The sequence below is a fragment of the Engystomops pustulosus genome, chromosome 7, assembly GCF_040894005.1.
Source record: "Engystomops pustulosus chromosome 7, aEngPut4.maternal, whole genome shotgun sequence".
In the NCBI taxonomy this organism is placed as follows: Eukaryota; Metazoa; Chordata; class Amphibia; order Anura; family Leptodactylidae; genus Engystomops; species Engystomops pustulosus.
The window spans coordinates 54,958,388-54,979,917 of record NC_092417.1 but is presented as its reverse complement, the minus strand read 5'-3'; the positions used below and the strand labels follow the sequence as shown (position 1 = coordinate 54,979,917).

General features: G+C 44.9%; 1 protein-coding gene across 1 annotated transcript; it reads right to left on the bottom strand.

The window, feature by feature from the left end:
* Positions 1-3,659: 3,659 nt before the first annotated feature.
* Positions 3,660-12,015, bottom strand: LOC140068780 (uncharacterized). The gene is made up of 10 exons (XM_072114176.1): positions 11,822-12,015; positions 10,561-10,602; positions 9,995-10,042; positions 9,627-9,830; positions 9,463-9,513; positions 9,265-9,321; positions 8,974-9,006; positions 8,350-8,873; positions 4,520-4,611; positions 3,660-3,985 (listed from the first exon to the last, which is right to left on the bottom strand). The coding sequence occupies exons 1-8, from the start codon at positions 11,998-12,000 to the stop codon at positions 8,825-8,827; spliced, it is 663 nt and encodes a 220-aa protein (XP_071970277.1). The 5' UTR covers positions 12,001-12,015; the 3' UTR covers positions 3,660-3,985; positions 4,520-4,611; positions 8,350-8,824.
* Between the last annotated feature and the right edge of the window lie 9,515 nt (positions 12,016-21,530).

Genomic DNA, 21,530 nt, shown 5'->3' with positions numbered 1-21,530 from the left:
CATAATACCACCATACAGTACTCACATAATACCACCATACAGTACTCACATAATACCACCATACAAGTGCTCAAATAATACCACCATACAGTACTCACATAATACCACCATACAGTGCTCACATAATACCACCATACAGTACTCACATAATACCTCCATACAGTACTCACATAATACCACCATACAGTACTCACATAATACCACCATACAGTGCTCAAATAATACCACCATACAGTACTCACATAATAACACCATACAGTGCTCACACAATAACACCATACAGTACTCACATAATACCTCCATACAGTACTCACATAATAACACCATACAGTGCTCACACAATAACACCATACAGTACACATTTGTGGTGACAAATTACTCTCCACTTTCCCAAATGCAATGTCCCCCCATAACTGTGGCATCCAAAGGATGTTTGGCTGGAGGATTCCTGGAAGTTGAGGCCCAGTTTGTGTCACACATGACCCTTTTGTGTCGAGGCTGCGCTATTCTTCATGAGACACAAATTTCTGCTCGGAAGGGGGCGTTCTTGTGCTCAGTCGGACCGTGCGTCAGATTTATCATGTAGTGTTCAACAGAATTGTGTTGCATTCCCCATATTAATGGTGCACCAAAAAAAAGTTGGTGCACTCTGTCGGAGCAGTGCAGGGGGCGCCAGATTCATGCAGAACGTGCACCATATATCCTGAATCTGGTGCCGCCTGCACACTACACAGGTAACTGCACATAGTACACACTGCACTGGTCTTAGTAAATGTGCCCCATAGACTACACACAGGGGCAAATTTACTTACCCGGCCCATTCGCGATCCAGCGGCGCGTTCTCTGCTCTGGATTCGGGTCCGGCCGGGATTTAAGAAGGTAGTTCCTCCGCCGTCCACCAGGTGGCGCTGCTGCGCTGAAAGTCATCTCATCGCGCCGGAATGCACCACCTCGGAACAGGTGAAGGTAAGCGCTCCCCAAGCGACACTTTTTCGGTTTTTAAATGCGGCGTTTTTTCCGAATACGTCGGGTTTTCGTTCGGCCACGCCCCCCGATTTCTGTCGCGCGCATGCCGGCGCCGATGCGCCACAATCCGATCGCGTGCGCCACAATCCCGGGGCAATTCAGGTACAATCGGCGCAAATCGGAAATATTCGGGTAACACGTCGGGAAACCGCGAATCGGGCCCTTAGTAAATGACCCCCACAGTGTCACCCCTCATGTACACACTGGACTAATTGGTAGAGGCAGCCTCTTCTTGAGGTGGGCTGCCTCCAGGGAGTAATTTAGCCAGGAGATTCATTGCCGTTTTGTTGTTAAAGGTCATGGAGCTGTTCCGGGGAACTGTTGTAGCTACTTTGTTGCCAAGGCGCCCTCAGTGTCTTCCATTGAATGCGAGTTACGGTAACACATCTATCACTAATTACTGTCAAGCCAACCTGTATGGAGACCCTGATGCTTCTTTCTTCTGCCGGGATGGTGGGACTGATCAGTGGCATAACTAGGAGAGGCTGGCCCCCATCGCAGACTTCTGCATGGGGCCCCCATTCCCCTTCAAAAATATATACATATCTGTATAGACATTTATATACTCACATAAAGTTCTACACTCATACAGAAACTTTTATACACTTTTACACTCATACATACATTTATTCACTAATCCAGTATTTTCCGGACTATAAGGCGCACATAAAAGCCTTGGATTTCCTTGGAAATCCAAAGTGCGCCTTATAGTCCGGTGCGCCCTATATGAGGACAGCGGACATAGGTCCCCGCTACCGGAGACAGCAGATCTCCAGCGGGAACTGCAGACCACGCGGCACGAACAACTTCTGCCGCGTCGGTCTGCAGTTCCCGCTGGAGATCTGCTGTCTCCGGTAGCGGGGACCTATGTAAGTATGGTCCGCTGCCCTCCTCCACCTCCCCCTCACCTTCCCCGCTCACCTTCCCCGCGTTGCTGCGCCTCATCTTCGGGTCGCGTCGCGTCTCTTCTCGTCGGGTCTCCGCTCCGCCCCCGGACCTCCGCCAGGAGAGACCCAGAATATGTGTAAATGTGACCCTTCAGCATTTATTGTGAGTCCCATCTGATTGAGAGCTTTAGGTATTTTATGCAATCTGGTCATTAATTTGTACAAGTTCTCTTGGACACACATCCAGAAAAACCATATGAGTTTTTGTGTATTTTAGAAATCTCTATCTCACTGAAAGTAACTCCTATGTCTTTTTCCCAGCTGCCTATACAGTCTAGCTTGCTTTTTCCTAGCGAGTCTTTCACTAATTTATTGTATATAGTGGAAATCAGTCCCTTGGGCTCATGCATTTTATTCATTATAGCTTCTAGGATTTGTAGCAACAATCTGTCTTGCTAAATTGTCTATTTCTATTTTGACAGAGGGTGGACCGATTCACTGAATCAGAGAAAAGAGGGAGAGAACCAAAGTGCGCGACTCAGGTGTAGTATTAGAATAACAGTGGTATAAAAGACTGTTATGTGGTGCTCACCTTGCGGCTACCTTGTAGCTTAGCATGTAGTATATTGATGTGATGCGCTGCCTGTGGGTCCACGAGGATTAGGCGTCCGATGTTCTATCCCGCGGCTGAAACAGGTGAGTGGCAAGGCTGAAGAATCCACATCAACGGTGCGTCATCACTTGGAAGCCTCTCTATTGTTATTATTGGTAAAAGGAACTACGCGTTTCGGCGCTGTACTAGCGCCTTCGTCAGGTTCAAAACAATGTTTTGGACTCATGCATTTTATTCATTATTTCATCAATCCTTGTGAAGGTTCTAGCTCTAGGATTTGTAGCAACAATCTGTCTTGCTAAATTGTCTATTTCTATTTTGTGTATAAAGTGAATGTTGGAAAACAAAGGGGCAGATTTACTTACCCGGTCCATTCGCGATCCAGCAGCGCGTTCTCTGCGGTGGATTCGGGTCTTCCGGCGATTCACTAAGGCAGTTCCTCCGACATCCACCAGGTGTCGCTGCTGCGCTGAAGTCCACCGAGGTCCTATTCCTGGTGAAGATAAGCGCGTGTCCAGCGACCCTTTTTTAAAAAAAATTTGGTGGTTTCTTCGAATCCATTGGGTTTTCGTTCGGCCGCCCCCCCCCCCCCCCCCCCGATTTCCGTCGCGCGCACGCCGGCACCGTTGTCCCACAATCCGATCGCATGTGCCAAAAACCCAGGGCAATTCAGGGAAAATCGGCGCAAATCGGAAATATTCGGGTAACACGTCAGGAAAGCGTGAATCGGGCCCTTAGTAAATGACCCCCAAAGTGTCTAGGTACTTGGCCAGGTCTAGTTACTGGCTGGTCTAACTTGGAACTTGAGTATATGGTGGTTGCCATCCTCGTACTGTCTGTGTAGCAGTCTTGATAATGAATACTTGCTTTTGTACTAGTGCCCCCAAAGGACCAACTCTATGTTCTCCAAAACAGCCACACTCCATTGGGGAAATTGCCTAATTCTAGACCTTACTTGCTGGGAAAAAGCACCAAACTCCTTCAAACCTTGTAAGCCTCATAGTCATAAAACATAGTCCAGGTAACACTGCAGGTAACACTCACTCACACCAGACTCATGATATCAGCAACTCATTCATGTGCAATCAACTCTTAGAGACCAACCCCCCAGGAACTTACATTTTACAACACAGGAAACTAGAGTTTTTAATTATCAGCTTCATATACATGCAGATACTGGTCCATCTAGAATCTTACAAAAGCAAATTTTTCGTTATTGCAGAAGAATTTAGAAGAGAGAAGTTTGCTGCACGGCCAAAATTTACACTTCCTGGCTTTCCAAATGTCAAGGGTTGACACAGAGGCCTCCAAAGTTTTTGAATGTTTTAAGATAGACATGATAGAATGTGTTCCAGAGGAAAAAGGCCAATACAACTATGTACAGCAGGGTCTTCTATCCTCAGCTTCACATCAAAGGCCATTATTATAAAATCCCAGTTTCTTCAACTGCATCAGTGATCTGCAAAGTACAAGATTACACAAGTTGGAGACATCAGATGGATGGTTTCTGGTTAGGGCCCCTCATACATGATAGATCAAAATTGTTTGCATATATCAATATTGGGCTTTTTCAGCTGACTGTCTATTACATTTGGCGCTTCACAACTCTCCTCTGAAGGTAGATGTTGGGAGAAATGAGGATCGATAGGTTTGGAGAGTTGATTTCAAAATTGTCCATTTGTTTTCAGAAAGCCATAAATGAGTCGATTCTATCCACTCATTACTCATACATTATTATCTACTGTGCCAGGGGTCAGACACTTGCCAATTAAAACAAATCCATCACCTTCATTTGAGTGAAGTTTTACCTTCCTATCTTAAATTAAGTTTTAGACCATTCTTGGTCTTTATATTATATTGATAGAGAAATGTGGTACCAGTTTCATAAGACATTCCCTCTTAGTAGGCTCCTTACACCTGGTTGTCCCAGTAAGAATAGGGGATGTACCAACCCTAAAGCACAGAACACATAATAATAATAATAATTATTCACCTCTTTAGAAAGGATAAAACTGCCACCAGTAATGGCAGAGAATGGTCAGAAGTTGGAGATAGATGTAAATCTTCATCCACCATCTGTATTGCCTGTAAAAGAGAAGATTGTACATTAATTTGGTGCATCAGACGGAGCTTGTAGTCCTATCTGCGTACAGTTATCGATTACATGTTCTATATGTTTCAGTTAATGAAGATGACAATGTAGATATATAGGCACAACGATGGGGGAAGAATGGAGACACAATAAAAATTGTAGCTTCAGAGAAGACTTCATGTTGATCCATCTTAGTGGTCTTCATGGAAAAGACAGAGTACTATAATACAGTACTATAATAATACCAACACACTGTGCCTTAATAATAAGAGCAACACAAATAATGCCACTACATAGGCCTATATTTACTAAGAACAGTGCAGTGTGTACTATGTTCAGTTACCTGTGCAGTGTGCAGGGGGCACCAGATTCAGGATTTCTGGAGCACGTTCTTCATGAATCTGGTGCTCACTTCCCCGACAGAGAGCACCAAGTTTTTTGCTCTTTAACATGGTGCGCGTGACACAACTCTGTGGGATTCTGCATGTTAAATATGGTGCATGGTCCGACTGAGCACTGGAGCGCCCCCTTCAGTGCCGAAATTTGTGTCACATGATGACTAGTGCAGCTGTGACACAAAAGGGTCACATGCAAGACATATGTGGCGCAGACACTTCTTAAATACAAGTACAAGCAGTTTACACAAGAAAGAACGTGCAAAGCATGGCCCTTAGTAAATCTGCCCCATAGTGTTCAAATAATACCATGCTTACAATGCTAAAATATTGCCAGCATACAGGGTGTACGTAATACTTTCTTGCAGTGTTCAAATGGTACCATCATAAAGCACTCAAATAATACTATTATCACCATAATATCACCACATAGTGCTCACATAATACCACCATACAGTACTCACATAATACCACCATACAATGCTCACATAATACCACCATACAGTACTCACATAATACCACCATACAGTACTCACATAATACCACCATACAAGTGCTCAAATAATACCACCATACAGTACTCACATAATACCACCATACAGTGCTCACATAATACCACCATACAGTACTCACATAATACCTCCATACAGTACTCACATAATACCACCATACAGTACTCACATAATACCACCATACAGTGCTCAAATAATACCACCATACAGTACTCACATAATAACACCATACAGTGCTCACACAATAACACCATACAGTACTCACATAATACCTCCATACAGTACTCACATAATAACACCATACAGTGCTCACACAATAACACCATACAGTACACATTTGTGGTGACAAATTACTCTCCACTTTCCCAAATGCAATGTCCCCCCATAACTGTGGCATCCAAAGGATGTTTGGCTGGAGGATTCCTGGAAGTTGAGGCCCAGTTTGTGTCACACATGACCCTTTTGTGTCGAGGCTGCGCTATTCTTCATGAGACACAAATTTCTGCTCGGAAGGGGGCGTTCTTGTGCTCAGTCGGACCGTGCGTCAGATTTATCATGTAGTGTTCAACAGAATTGTGTTGCATTCCCCATATTAATGGTGCACCAAAAAAAAGTTGGTGCACTCTGTCGGAGCAGTGCAGGGGGCGCCAGATTCATGCAGAACGTGCACCATATATCCTGAATCTGGTGCCGCCTGCACACTACACAGGTAACTGCACATAGTACACACTGCACTGGTCTTAGTAAATGTGCCCCATAGACTACACACAGGGGCAAATTTACTTACCCGGCCCATTCGCGATCCAGCGGCGCGTTCTCTGCTCTGGATTCGGGTCCGGCCGGGATTTAAGAAGGTAGTTCCTCCGCCGTCCACCAGGTGGCGCTGCTGCGCTGAAAGTCATCTCATCGCGCCGGAATGCACCACCTCGGAACAGGTGAAGGTAAGCGCTCCCCAAGCGACACTTATTCGGTTTTTAAATGCGGCGTTTTTTCCGAATACGTCGGGTTTTCGTTCGGCCACGCCCCCCGATTTCTGTCGCGCGCATGCCGGCGCCGATGCGCCACAATCCGATCGCGTGCGCCACAATCCCGGGGCAATTCAGGTACAATCGGCGCAAATCGGAAATATTCGGGTAACACGTCGGGAAACCGCGAATCGGGCCCTTAGTAAATGACCCCCACAGTGTCACCCCTCATGTACACACTGGACTAATTGGTAGAGGCAGCCTCTTCTTGAGGTGGGCTGCCTCCAGGGAGTAATTTAGCCAGGAGATTCATTGCCGTTTTGTTGTTAAAGGTCATGGAGCTGTTCCGGGGAACTGTTGTAGCTACTTTGTTGCCAAGGCGCCCTCAGTGTCTTCCATTGAATGCGAGTTACGGTAACACATCTATCACTAATTACTGTCAAGCCAACCTGTATGGAGACCCTGATGCTTCTTTCTTCTGCCGGGATGGTGGGACTGATCAGTGGCATAACTAGGAGAGGCTGGCCCCCATCGCAGACTTCTGCATGGGGCCCCCATTCCCCTTCAAAAATATATACATATCTGTATAGACATTTATATACTCACATAAAGTTCTACACTCATACAGAAACTTTTATACACTTTTACACTCATACATACATTTATTCACTAATCCAGTATTTTCCGGACTATAAGGCGCACATAAAAGCCTTGGATTTCCTTGGAAATCCAAAGTGCGCCTTATAGTCCGGTGCGCCCTATATGAGGACAGCGGACATAGGTCCCCGCTACCGGAGACAGCAGATCTCCAGCGGGAACTGCAGACCACGCGGCACGAACAACTTCTGCCGCGTCGGTCTGCAGTTCCCGCTGGAGATCTGCTGTCTCCGGTAGCGGGGACCTATGTAAGTATGGTCCGCTGCCCTCCTCCACCTCCCCCTCACCTTCCCCGCTCACCTTCCCCGCGTTGCTGCGCCTCATCTTCGGGTCGCGTCGCGTCTCTTCTCGTCGGGTCTCCGCTCCGCCCCCGGACCTCCGCCAAGCCCCCGGACCCTGCGCCTTATAGTCCGATGCGCCTTATATATGGAATTATTACATATATAAGGCGCATCGGACTGATGCGCCTTATATTCCGGTGCGCCTAATGGCCCGGAAAATACGGTACATACACAATTATGCACTGATATACATTAATACACTTAAATCATACAGTATATACACACAGTGCCCCACATTAGTTAAAGTGTTTGCGCCAGTTTTGTGTCTGACTTTGCACTGAAAGGAAAATGCAAACTGCAGACAAAAACCTGGCGCAGGGGCTTTAATAAATGGGGCCATGCTACATAGTACATAGACATTATATACATACATACATATAGTATATATACATCATATACTTACACATAAAGTATAAACACCATATACACACATGCACTGGTAAATGATGCTTCCCCCTTCCCCGGATCTATGAGGAAGCTAATGTGCTGTGGTGCCACGTCAGACCGGGTTCAGAATTGCGCTATAGCCTGCACCTGAACAGCTGCAGGCTAAAGGCAATGTGTAGGCGCGGCAGGGCAAGAATGCAGCACAGTGCAGCAACTCCACCTCCCCGGCCGATTGGTGTTCCGGGGGGGAGAAGTTACAATTCCCGGCCTCTGTGCTGGTGGTAACTGCATAAATACAGCTTATACACACAGATGCAGCAGATACACACATATACATCATTATGTGCTTATGATGTGTATGTGTGTATCAGCTGCTCAGATATATATATATATATATATATATATATATATATATATATATATATACACCATATAAAAATACATACATACACACACATATCTAAAGATACTTACATTTTCTGGCTTGGCTATAGATACTGCTGTGCTGGTAGCTGCAGATGAGGAGGGCTGCCGCTGATCCGGCAACGGAAGAGGCCGGCCGTGGTCACATGAGTTGGGCTGTGGATGAGGCAGCTATGGTCACATGAGCGGCGGCCGCGGAGTAAGGCGCAATTGAGCTGTATACCGGGCCAAGGATGAGGCAGCCGGCTGCCACTACTCCGTCCATGGAGCCGAAGAGCACAGATTAGCCGCATGTGTAGTGTAAGGGAGGGCGTCAGCACCTGCAAGGATTGGCTGCACGGCTACGGATGAATGCTGGCCGATGGCAGCACATGGGTAGGGAGGAATGAGGGAGATTGGGCAGGCAGGTGGGCACAGATGAGGTGGGTGTTACTACACCCCACTGCCAGCTGTTGCAATGCCCCGGCGGGAGTGTGTCGGTGTGGCCCGCCCCCTACCCTCATGGAGGGTGGGACTCATGTTTAATTTACTCCATTACTTTAGGAGCACAGCAGCATAGAAGGAAACTGAGGAACCTGCAGGAGACATAAGCAGGGGAGTTTTGTCAGAGACTGCTAAATCTACCTCATCTCATAGGGTAAAAGTAAAAAGGATTTTGCTAAGTCATGTACTTACCTAAAGGGTCTTCTGTCACCTCCACTGCTTCTGCTGAAGAAAGATAAAAAACTATTATTATTATTATTAATGTCAGTGAAGTAGAATTAGAGGTAATCCCCAAGGGCTGAAAATCTCAAGAAGAGACTTAAAATACAAAATGGACGTATATATATATTATATATATATATATATATATATATATATATATATATATATATATTCTAAAGGGATGTGCATCACTATTTTGAATGAGCACCCCCCCCCCCCAAGTGAGCACTACGGGTAGCCAGAAGGTAAATTGTTGCTCACCTCTTGCTGCTGCTGCCCCGGCTCAGACATTTGGGTCTCCACCATCTGCGTCTTGGCCTACAAGAAAAAATAAGTAGATAAATGATGTGGGGGGTTATGGGTTAATATGGGTTATGTGTAGGGGCAGAGATGCATAAGAGTATGTGACCCCCATTGTGGACTTTAGTAAATCTGCTCCTATTTATTCCTCATACTTACTGTAAAGACTCCTCGCTCGCCCAGGCCTCAACCACTCCCAGTCCTGAAGGTCTACAAAAGAAAACACTGAGATCAATATAAAAAAATAAAAATCTATGATGATGACTGTATATATTCATAATGTCTGTGTGTAATCAGCTGATGTATTTGTACTCTACATTTACCTTCTAGGACTTTCTATGATGTTCTCATCAACACATATGTCCTCCACATCCTCATCTTCCTCCTCCACTTCCATCTCTTTCCATTCTTCCTCCTCCTCCTCCTCCACTTCCAGCTCTTTCCATTCTTCCTCCTCCTCCTCCTCCTCCACTTTCAGCTCTTCCCATTCCTCCTCCTCCTCTTCTTCAGCTTCATCTCCCTCCTCGCTATATGAGACAGAATAGGAATGAAATCTCTATTATAAATCATTGTTATATTCTGGGATTAGATAATATGGAGACTGGTGAGAAGGGATTGTAGGACACTTGTTCTAGATTATTCTTTAACTTAATGGGATAAAGGAAATGTTCAAAACCGTTTCTATACTCACATGTTATCAAATAAGTCAAAGAATCTTAATTTTCTTACTGTTGTTATTCTAAAAGAGAAACACAGCGCTGGTAACTGGAACTGCCCTACATATTCCCCCCATATAACCCTTATGTCCTTCATATACCACTTATGTCCTTCATATACCCCTTATGTCCTATATATACCCCTCACGTTCTTCATATACCCCTCATGTTCTCCATATAACCCATATGCACCCTATATACCTCTCATGTCTACCATATGCTTGTTATGCCCCCATATACCCCTTATGCCACCCATATGCTACTCATGCCCTCCATATACCCCCATGTCTCCCATATACCCCTCATGTCCTCCATATAAACCCTATGCCCCCATATACCCTTCATGCCCCCATATTCCCCTCATTTCTTCTAAATACCCTACATGTCCCCCATATACCCCTTATACCCACCATATACCACTTATAGCCACCATATACCCTTCTATATACCTCTGATGTCCCACATTTACTTAACCCTCTTCATTACCCCCCTGGTTATAAGGTCATTAGCTGTATATAGAATAATAGTATCGTATAACTACCGTATTGGGGCGCCTGATGCCCTGACTCTCCGCCACCACCGTCTGTTAAGAGAATATGATGGGACACATGAAATATACAGGTCAGGATATTTATAGACATGATACAATGTGATAATGTTAGTGCTCTAACTCCACAATAAAATGTTAAGATTGAGAATTCCACAGAACGGTCTCACCCAGTTCCTTATAGATCGGAGATTGAAGAAATTTCCTCAGTAATTCCTCCTGTCCCGATGTTCACTTCTCTATACTGGATCCTGTGGGAGACCACGCTACACTCTCATGCACACGATCACAGCACCGGTCCTGTATTAGGAAGAATGTAGACAGATGGTGCAGATCACCAAGGATAAGGGTAAAATGAATTTTATTCCAGCATATTCACAAACAGCATATCAAAATGGTTAAAAACGCCCGACAAATATTCTGTTTGTGAGTATGCTGGAATAAAATTCATTTTACTCTTATCCTTGATGATCTGCACCATCTGTCCACATTCTTCCTGATACAGGACCGGTGCTGTGATCGTGTGCACAACAGTGTAGCGTGGTCTCCCACAGGATCCAGTATAGTGAAGTGAACATCGTGACAGGAGGAATTACTGAGGAAATTTCTTCAATCTCCGATCTATAAGGAACTGGGTGAGACTGTTTTGTGGAATTCTCAATTTTAACATTTTATTGTGGAGTTAGAGCACTAACATTGTTTTTTATGTGTGTTTTTCTGGCTAATTTAGGAGTGTGCCAAGTTAGTAGCTCCTCCAGTATTTGCCTCCCTTTTTCTGGACACTGCAACACAATTTTTTTTTTTAATAATACAATGTGATATCACTATACATTGTACATATACCACAGAGGCAGCCAATCAGATCACTTATGTATAAGACCACTGGTCCTCCATGTCCTCGGCCTCCCTATTTCTCTATCAAAGCTACAGGAAAGTAAAGGTGGAGTCCACCATTAGTCTAAAGCCGATTGGACGATGTAAAATGTGATCTGATTGGTTGCTACAAGCAATGGCTTCATTTCTTTATTAGCTCCATTGTAGGTAAATCAGTAAAATAAATGGGGGAGATTTTTCAGGGCCTGTTGGACAGTTTTCCTGCAAACAAGCCCTGAAATAATCGCAATTATAAGCGAACCCCCAGAAGTTACTATTATTTCCCCCTCTCACTCAAGATTATTTTCCCCATTTGATTGTATGATAACCCCCTCCCCAATGACTTGTCTCATATACTGTAACCTGTGCCCCGATAACTTACCTCATCTCTACAATCTTTTCCTCCTCTTCTTCATCCTCGGTCTTATCATCCTCCTCCTCTTCCTCCTCCATCACCTCCTCAATCTCCTGCTCGATGTTATCCTCCATCAGCTCATCCATAAAACTTTCCACCCAGTTGTTCAAGACCTCCTCCGCCATCACCCCCTCCCACACCTCCATCTCTTCCTTGTCCTCCATCCTATAAGTAGATAAGACAGTGAGTGTCCAGGACATTCTCTATGATTTCTATAGGTGGAGACATGATAGACATCAGACATTAGTGGACAAGAGAAGAAAAGTCTCATTTACTAAACCTTTGTAACCAAGCCCTGAAATAATCGCAATTATCAGTGAACCCCCAGAAGTTACGATTAATTCCCCCTCTCACTTACTCAAGATTATTTTCCCCATTTAGTTGTATGATAAATCTCCCCAATAACTTATTTCATCATATACTGTAACCTGTGCCCCGATAACTTACCTCATCTCTATAATCTTTTCCTCCTCTTCTTCATCCTCTGTCTTATAATCCTCCTCCTCTTCCTCCTCCATCACCTCCTCAATCTCCTGCTCGATGTTATCCTCCATCAGCTCATCCATAAAACCTTCCACCCAGTTGTTCAAGACCTCCTCCGCCATCACCCCCTCCCTCACCTCCATCTCTTCCTCGTCCTCCATCCTATAATTAGATAAGACAGTGAGTGTCCAGGACATTCTCTATGATTTCTACAGGTGGAGACATGATAGACATCAGACATTAGTGGACATTTACTAAACCTTTATAACCATTTCTCATCCCCAGACCTGAAGACTTCAAGATTCCCTCTTCAATACTTCTCTCACTACCCCTCCTATACCTGTACTAGATCCAAATCTATAGCAATCTCTATGGACTTCCACAGAACCCAAGACCCTCAGTATTGACTCAATGGCACCAATAACCCCACATGTAAGTACTGTTATACAAGGCCAGTCACATCCAGACCAGAAGCCTCATCTATAGCTTATCCCTATAATTACATCATATGTCTCCAACTGTCTCATAGGTTATGGGAACTTCTGGGAAGTCTATAAGCTTATGGGAACTTCTGGGAAATCTATAAGATTATGGGAACTTCTGGGAATCCTATAGACATTGGCATCACCTATGAGACCCCCTTACAGAAGCCACTTTACTGTATGACTAGCACAGGGATAATGTAATGCACATAATAATGTCCCCATCTACACTATGACAACTCTTCCTGGAAAACCATATAATATACAGGGTTAATGGAAAATATATTGCACTAATGAGCTGATAAACAAAGGTAACCATGGATACCCATAATACAATATAGAATAGGATAACAATTCTGTTTCCCATTATTCCTTCCATTCTCCATATATATCACTAATATATAGGAACCTATAGCAGAACTCAGAAGGGTAATAATTCCCAATATACAGCTGGTAGTCACCACTAGGAGGCGCTCTGTACATATGGATTCATACAGGTACGATCATACTACATGGCAGCTGTATACACTGAGCTCCCATTGGTGATGACTGTAGGAAAACCCCTAATGTCAAGCGGCAGATTGTTACTTACCGCAATCTCAATCTCTCACTCACTAGCACCAAATCTATAATAGAGGAGAAGTAAAGAAATGGCCATTACTGAAAAGTAGGAGACATGATAGAAGAGAATGATGGACACAACAGGAGCTCAGGACACAGTGGACTTACCTCTATCTCCTACAACAAACCCTCAGAGGCTTCTAAGTTCCGCAGCTTCTTATATACCCGTGTGATGACATAACAGGAGATCAACATTCCATCACATTCTATATTCAATAAACTTTATTTATATTATATTTGTTAGTCATAACAAGTTATATAGAATTTCCCGGCTGCTGCGCTATAGATAATAATCACAGGAGGAATTCTGAGGATTTATAAAAACCGCGAGAGTTATCAGACCACTGCCGCTTGTTGTATCCGGCTTTGGATGGAAAAATTGGGGGGGGGGGGTTTATTTATTTATTTAACAAAGCAAAAAGCATTGGGTCCCCTTATTTTTCTGTCTACAGCCTGACACAACAACAAGCAGCGAGCTGATAGCACTAGGCTGTCACATACCGTGGTTATTGGTCCCTGGCAGCCTAATCCTGCCATCTACCTGCCGCCCTGGTGCCCGACCATCACCTCAGACAGTCGGGTACAGGCGATACCCAGATCTTCCCGACACCCCTGGTGGGTGCAGGGGTAATTATTTTCTGGCTTGCCCTAAGCCCCAGCCTTAGTAATGGCTGCCGTCTCTAAGATAGAAAACATTACTGCGGTTACAAAGTGGTAAAAGAAATAACACACAGATTACAAATCATTTTTATTGAAATAAAATCTCCCCCAGACCCGGTATGACCATATTATTTTATTCAACTAGAAACAACCATTCTTAATCTTGGCCATGATTGTCCCTGATTTTCTCGAATGAAACGTGTTAGACATGATTGTCACTATGGGTTTTACAATATTGCTACAATGAAAAAGGAATTGCCTGTAGTTAGGATGGACCTTCCACTATTTATTGTCACCTGCACAGTTTACAGTACAGAACTGGGAACAGCCCTAGCAGTCTGTGCCACCTGATGCTGATTGTACACTGTATACTGGGCATGGGACTACACACTATACAGCATGCAGTCTGGGGGGGGGGTGGCACCAGTGCCCTGGGATGCCCTCAGGCCACCCACTACAGGGATGTCACAGGCTGCAGGCTCTACACTGTATACGGGGCCGCCCCTTGTCTAGTACACAGTATACAGCTTACAGTCTTGGGGGTGGCACCAGTGCCCTGGGATGCCTTCTGGCCACCCACTACAGGGATGTCACAGGCTGCAGGCTCTACACTGTATACTGGGTCGCCCTCTGTCCAGTACACAGTATACAGAATACAGTCTGGGGGGTGACACCAGTGCCCTGGGATGCCTTCTGGCCGCCCACTACAGGGATTTCACAGACTGCAGGCTCTACACTGTATACGGGGCCGCCCCCTGTACAGTACACAGTATACAGCTTACAGTCTGGGGGGTGGCACCAGTGCCCTGGGATGCCCTCTGGCCGCCCACTACAGGGATTTCACAGACTGCAGGCTCTACACTGTATACAGGGCCGCCCCTGTCCAGTACACAGTATACAGCATACAGTCTGGGGGGTGGCACCACCCCTTATAACCTATGCCTGTTTTCAGCTTAACCCCTTAACAACTTGACCCTTTTTGTTTTTTCATTTCCATTTTTTATGGAAATTTATTTTTACATGTGAAGAGCTCTGGGGTGGCTTATTATCTGCGTAACAAATTGCACTTCACAGTGATGGTATATAATATTCCATGACATGTACTGGGAAGCGGGAAAAAAATTCCAAATGCAGTGAAATTGGTGAAAAAACACATTTGTTTTCATACATTTACAAAAATGAAAATCTCCCATAAAAAAAAATTTGGGGGCATTTTGCCATCTTCTGTCACTAATTACTTTTTCATACATTGGTGCACCGGATCAGTGGGTGGTGTAATTTTTTTTGCGACTTTTAATGCTACCATTTTAGGACAGTAAAACCTTTTGGTCACTTTTCATTAAATTTGTTATCTTTTTCAAAATGCCAAAAAAAGTCCATTTTAGACTTTGGGCGCTTTTTTCCGCTACGGGTTCAAATGCAGTGAAAAAACGTTATTATATTTTGATCGATCGGCCATTTTCGGAGGCGGCGATACCAAACGTTTTTATGATTTTTACAGCCTGTGAGCCCTCTCCATGTACCGCACCCAGCGTGCGCCTTACTATTAACGGCATGCGTCGTTAAGGGGTTAATATCTAGACTCAATTTTTTTCTAATTTGACATGTATCACAATGGGGCAGATTTACTTACCCGGTCCATTCGCGATCCAGCGGCGGGTTCTCCGCCGAGGTCCACCAGAGTTCACCAAGCTAGGCTGGGTGCAGGTAAGTGCGTGTCAAGCGACACATTTTTTTAAAAAAAATACGTCGATTTTTCTGAATACGTCGGAAAAAATGGAGGTGGTGTCCCTGTGGTGTCCCTAGGGGTGACATTGTTGCTGCCTGCACAGGCATAAGGGTCAGCGGGGATGGTGTTCAGGGATACGTGTTTCTGTGGGGTGGCCTCTTTGGGTACCCACGTGTCCGCTGTTGTCTCCGGATCAGTTGAAGGTAGACAAGGAGAAATCCTTTGAAAAGGGTGAGGAAAAAAAGCTGAAAGTGAGGAATGTTACCGAAATACAGTGAGGAACACTTCCCCCATACAGTGAGGAACACTACCGCCATACAGTGAGGAACACTAACGCCATACAGTGAGGAACACTACCCCCATACAGTGAGGAACACTACCCCCATACAGTGAGGAACACTACCCCCATACAGTGAGGAACACTATCCCCATACAGTGAGGAACACTATCCCCATACAGTGAGGAACACTACCCCCATACAGTGAGGAACACTACCCCCATGCAGTGAGGAACACTACCCCCATACAGTGAGGAACACTACCCCCATACAGTGAGGAACACTATCCCCATACAGTGAGGAACACTACCCCATACAGTGAGGAACACTATCCCCATACAGTGAGGAACACTTCCGCCATACATTGAGGAACACTACCGCCATACAGTGAGGAACACTACATCCATACAGTGAGGAACACTACCGCCATACAGTGAATAACACTACCCCCATACAGTGAGGAACACTACCGCCATACAGTGAGGAACACTACCGCCATACAGTGAGGAACACTATCCCCATACAGTGAGGAACACTATCCCCATACAGTGAGGAACACTACCGCCATACAGTGAGGAACACTACCCCCATACAGTGAGGAACACTACCCCCATACAGTGAGGAACACTACCCCCATACAGTTAGGAACACTATCCCCATACAGTGAGGAACACTTCCGCCATACATTGAGGAACACTACCGCCATACAGTGAATAACACTACCCCCATACAGTGAGGAACACTACCGCCATACAGTGAGGAACACTACCGCCATACAGTGAGGAACACTATCCCCATACAGTGAGGAACACTATCCCCATACAGTGAGGAACACTACCGCCATACAGTGAGGAACACTACCCCCATACAGTGAGGAACACTACCGCCATACAGTGAGGAACACTACCCCCATACAGTGAGGAACACTACCCCCATACAGTGAGGAACACTACCGCCATACAGTGAATAACACTACCCCCATACAGTGAGGAACACTACCGCCATACAGTGAGGAACACTATCCCCATACAGTGAGGAACACTATCCCCATACAGTGAGGAACACTACCGCCATACAGTGAGGAACACTACCCCCATACAGTGAGGAACACTACCCCCATACAGTGAGGAACACTACCGCCATACAGTGAGGAACACTACCCCCATGCAGTGAGGAACACTACCCCCATACAGTGAGGAACACTACCACCATACAGTGAGGAGCACTACCGCCATACAGTGAGGAACACTACCCCCATACAGTGAGGAACACTACCCCCATACAGTGAGGAACACTACCACCATACAGTGAGGAGCACTACCTCCATACAGTGAGGAACACTAGCGCCATACAGTGAGGAACTCTAACCCCATACAGTGAGGAACACTATCCCCATACAGTGAGGAACACTACCCCCATACAGTGAGGAACACTACTGCCATACAGTGAGGAACACTACCACCATACAGTGAGGAACACTACCCCCATACAGTGAGGAACACTATCCCCATACATTGAGGAACACTACCACCATACAGTGAGGAACACTACCGCCACGCAGTGAGGAACACTACCTCCATACAGTGAGGAACACTACCCCCATACAGTGAGGAACACTAATGCCATACAGTGAGGAACACTACCCCCATACAGTGAGGAACACTATCCCCATACAGTGAGGAACACTACCCCCATACAGTGAGGAACACTACCGCCATACAGTGAGGAACACTACCGTTATAATTTTATCATTAAAGAGAGTTCTTGAGTTTGGACCTTTCTATTTGATAGAAGTTGATCTTAAATATTCCTAAAGTTCAATAAATCGTCAGCTGTTTGTAGAAATGGTAGTGCACATATTCCATGCAATGCTGCAATATAGTAAAGGAAATCTGTCATTTGTGTTGAATATTTGCCCTGGAAAACTGTGTATTCCTACTTTTGTGAGTGGCAGCAGGACTGTGATAGACTTGAATTTGTATGCAAGATGGTATATGCAGAACTGCTATATTTTATAATTGTAACTCCTAACAACATTGTTTTTTGTCCCTGTGACAATTGGATTTTCAAAATTTTTTGCTGTCATGGGAACTAGAATTATCAATAAAACTTCATTACAAACACCTTACAACTGATCATTATAGCCTGGAATTAAAGTAAAGTATCCAGAGAGCTTCACCAGAGGTCACAGTGGAGTCATTTAAGTCAGGTGTCCTTAAGTCTGGGACCGCCTGTACTGTTGCACAGCCCCTCCCTTCTGCTCTGCAGATTACTGTGTAAGCACTACAGCAGCTACTCAAGGGACATCGGCTGTGCTGTTTTCACTGAAGAGATCTCACACACCAATAAACCAAGTCCAGCTACAACCCTAGAATAAAAATGTATTTTTCTTAGTCCTGCTGCTATTAACAAGCTCACATCGGTTACACAGGTCTCCAAAATTACCTTTCATTGTCTGATCAAAACTAATGACAGATTACCGTTAAACATAACACATTGGGGCGAATTTACTTAACCCGGTCCTGTCGCGATCCAGCGGCGCATTCTCAGTGGAGGATTCAGGTCTTCCGGCTATCCACGAAGGTAGTGCGCCCGATGTCCACAAGGTGTCGCCGCTGCGCTGAAGACCATCGGAATGCACTGAAGTTCACCGTCCTACGCTGGGTGCAGGTAAGCGCGTGTCAAGCAACACTTTTTTTCTAAATATGGCGGTTTTTCCGAATCCGTCATGGGCACGCCCCCCAATTTCCGTTGCGGGCATGCCGGCGCCGATGCGCCACAATCCGATGGTGTGCGCCAAAATCCCGGGGCAATTCAGGGAAAATTGGCGCAAATCGGAAATATTCGGGTAACAAGAACGTGATTCGGGCCCTTAGTAAATGACCCCCATTGTCCAGTTCCATGACTAGCTTGTTATAAAATGCAGCCGGATGCACAGAGCTAAGAGCACAGAAGTGTGAGGACATACACTGATTATAGCTAAAATTTATAAGTAAATTTTACTTCTTGCTGCTGACATACACAAAGAAGCAATGAAATAACTCTCCAGGACCGATAGATTTGCTTTTTGACAAGAGAAAAAATAAATGAACGTACATCGGCATTATTAAAGGGCCATCTAATCTACCTATTTTTTTGCTTACCGATAGATTCCCTTTAAATCTACATTATACCTGTTCTCGTTACTCCCTTCCTCTTTACTAAGTACATCAAAAAAACATTTTTGTTTAAAAAGCCTCCATTTAGAGTCTATGGTCACAATCAGCAGCTATGGAGACACATCCTGCCATCTCCTCTCAAGTCGTCATATGTGATATTTGTTTTTTCTGGACTTTGACACCATAACACACAATTTCCCCAACACCTCTAAGAAGCTGCTATGTAGCCAGTTATCCCTCTAAATATACATACAGACCTAAGTATCCCGACACATAAAGTTATATTCAATTCCTGCATTTCTTTTTCACACTGCAGTAGTAACTGCAATGCGCTTTTGTGGGACCCAAGCCAAATAGAGTGGCATCGCTCACTGAAGTGTGAATTGAAATCAAGGGAAGCTGTGTATAAAACCAACAGAACAACTACTGTATGCGCCGGCTAAGGATCGCCATTATCAAACAGCAGCACTGAGTGCGATACAGAGCAGCAGTAATACAGCAAATGGTTGGGATAATTGAACCAATTACAGTTGAAGCCGAGCAGAAGTTATTTTCAACTAGAGAAATGAATAATTAAAAAAAAAATCAAATGAAAAATAAAAAATAATTCTTGTTTTTATAATTTGCTTTTACGTTCTAAAAGGGAAATTACACCTCAGATAAGCACACAGTGACCTAAAGAACTATGGATTCTCTGGTAAGGCACCTTGGCTATTATAGGTCTATATAGTATGCAAAAAAACGATTTACCCCCCTCCCCCCCGCGCCGTTTACGAACAGGTCACATGAATTAACATGGGAGGCGGGTGTCAGCTCTGTTTTACGTGAGATACCTGCCAGTAACTGCTGCGGTCAGTGATGGCACTGATCTCTGCAAGTGACATGTTAGGTACCAAGATGGAAACCGACCACAGCAAAGCTTTGAAGGACATCTACCACCAAGATGAAGGATTGTAAATAGAGATGAGCGAACATGCTCGTCCGAGCTTGATGCTCGGTCGAGCATTAGGGTACTCGAAACTGCTCGTTACTCGGACGAATACTTCGCCCGCTCGAGAAAATGGCAGCTCCCGCCGTTTTGCTTTTTGGCGGCCAGAAACAGAGCCAATCACAAGCCAGGAGACTCTGCACTCCACCCAGCATGACGTGGTACCCTTACACGTCGATAGCAGTGGTTGGCTGGCCAGATCAGGTGACCCTGGGATAGACTAGCCGCTGGCTGCGCTGCTCGGATCATTCTGTCTCTGGATGCCGCTAGGGAGAGAGCTGCTGCTGGTCAGGGAAAGCGTTAGGGTGTTCTATTAGCTTACTGTTAGGCAGGAGTGATTCTCAAAGAACCCAACAGCCCTTCTTAGGGCTACAATAACGTTCTACTTTTTTTATTTTAATTTGCATCTATTACCATTTTGTGAGGAATTAGCAGGGGGACTTGCTACCGTTGTGTTTAGCTCTTAGTGGCACACATATCCATAGCAAAGACCGAAGTGGGAAAATTCAGTAGGGGTTGGATTTCTATTAGGCACTAACTCAGTGTCATCTCATCTGGCATAGTAGTGTGCTTCCTTTGATACTTGGCTAGAAAATAGCCATAGGAGAATACAAACAGCTTCTTGAAGCCTACAGTAGCGTTCTATATATTTGATTTCTGGTTGATCTGCTGGTGGCTGTAGTTTCTGCAGTGCATGTACTTGCCAATTCTGAGCAATTTGTAGTGAGACTTGCGACCGCTGTGTTCTGCGCTTAGTGGCGCACATATCCATAGCAAAGGCCGAAGTGGGAAAATTCAGTAGGGGTTGGATTTCTATTAGGCAATAACTCAGTGTCATCTCATCTGGCATAGTAGTGTGCTTCCTTTGATACTTGGCTAGAAAATAGCCATAGGAGAATACAAACAGCTTCTTGAAGCCTACAGTAGCGTTCTATATATTTGATTTCTGGTTGATCTGCTGGTGGCTGTAGTTTCTGCAGTGCATGTACTTGCCAATTCTGAGCAATTTGTAGTGAGACTTGCGACCGCTGTGTTCTGCGCTTAGTGGCGCACATATCCATAGCAAAGGCCGAAGTGGGAAAATTCAGTAGGGGTTGGATTTCTATTAGGCAATAACTCAGTGTCATCTCATCTGGCATAGTAGTGTGCTTCCTTTGATACTTGGCTAGAAAATAGCCATAGGAGAATACAAACAGCTTCTTGAAGCCTACAGTAGCGTTCTATATATTTGATTTCTGGTTGATCTGCTGGTGGCTGTAGTTTCTGCAGTGCATGTAC

Excerpts from the sequence above, each read along its gene's own strand:
- LOC140068780 (XM_072114176.1), bottom strand. The coding sequence starts at position 12,000 with ATGGAGGTGTGGGAGGGGGTGATGGCGGAGGAGGTCTTGAACAACTGG. Across the intron at positions 10,603-11,821 it reads GAAAAGATTGTAGAGATGAG|ACGGTGGTGGCGGAGAGTCA; the intron begins GTAAGTTATCGG and ends TTCTCTTAACAG. Across the intron at positions 9,514-9,626 it reads ATCATAGAAAGTCCTAGAAG|ACCTTCAGGACTGGGAGTGG; the intron begins GTAAATGTAGAG and ends TTTCTTTTGTAG.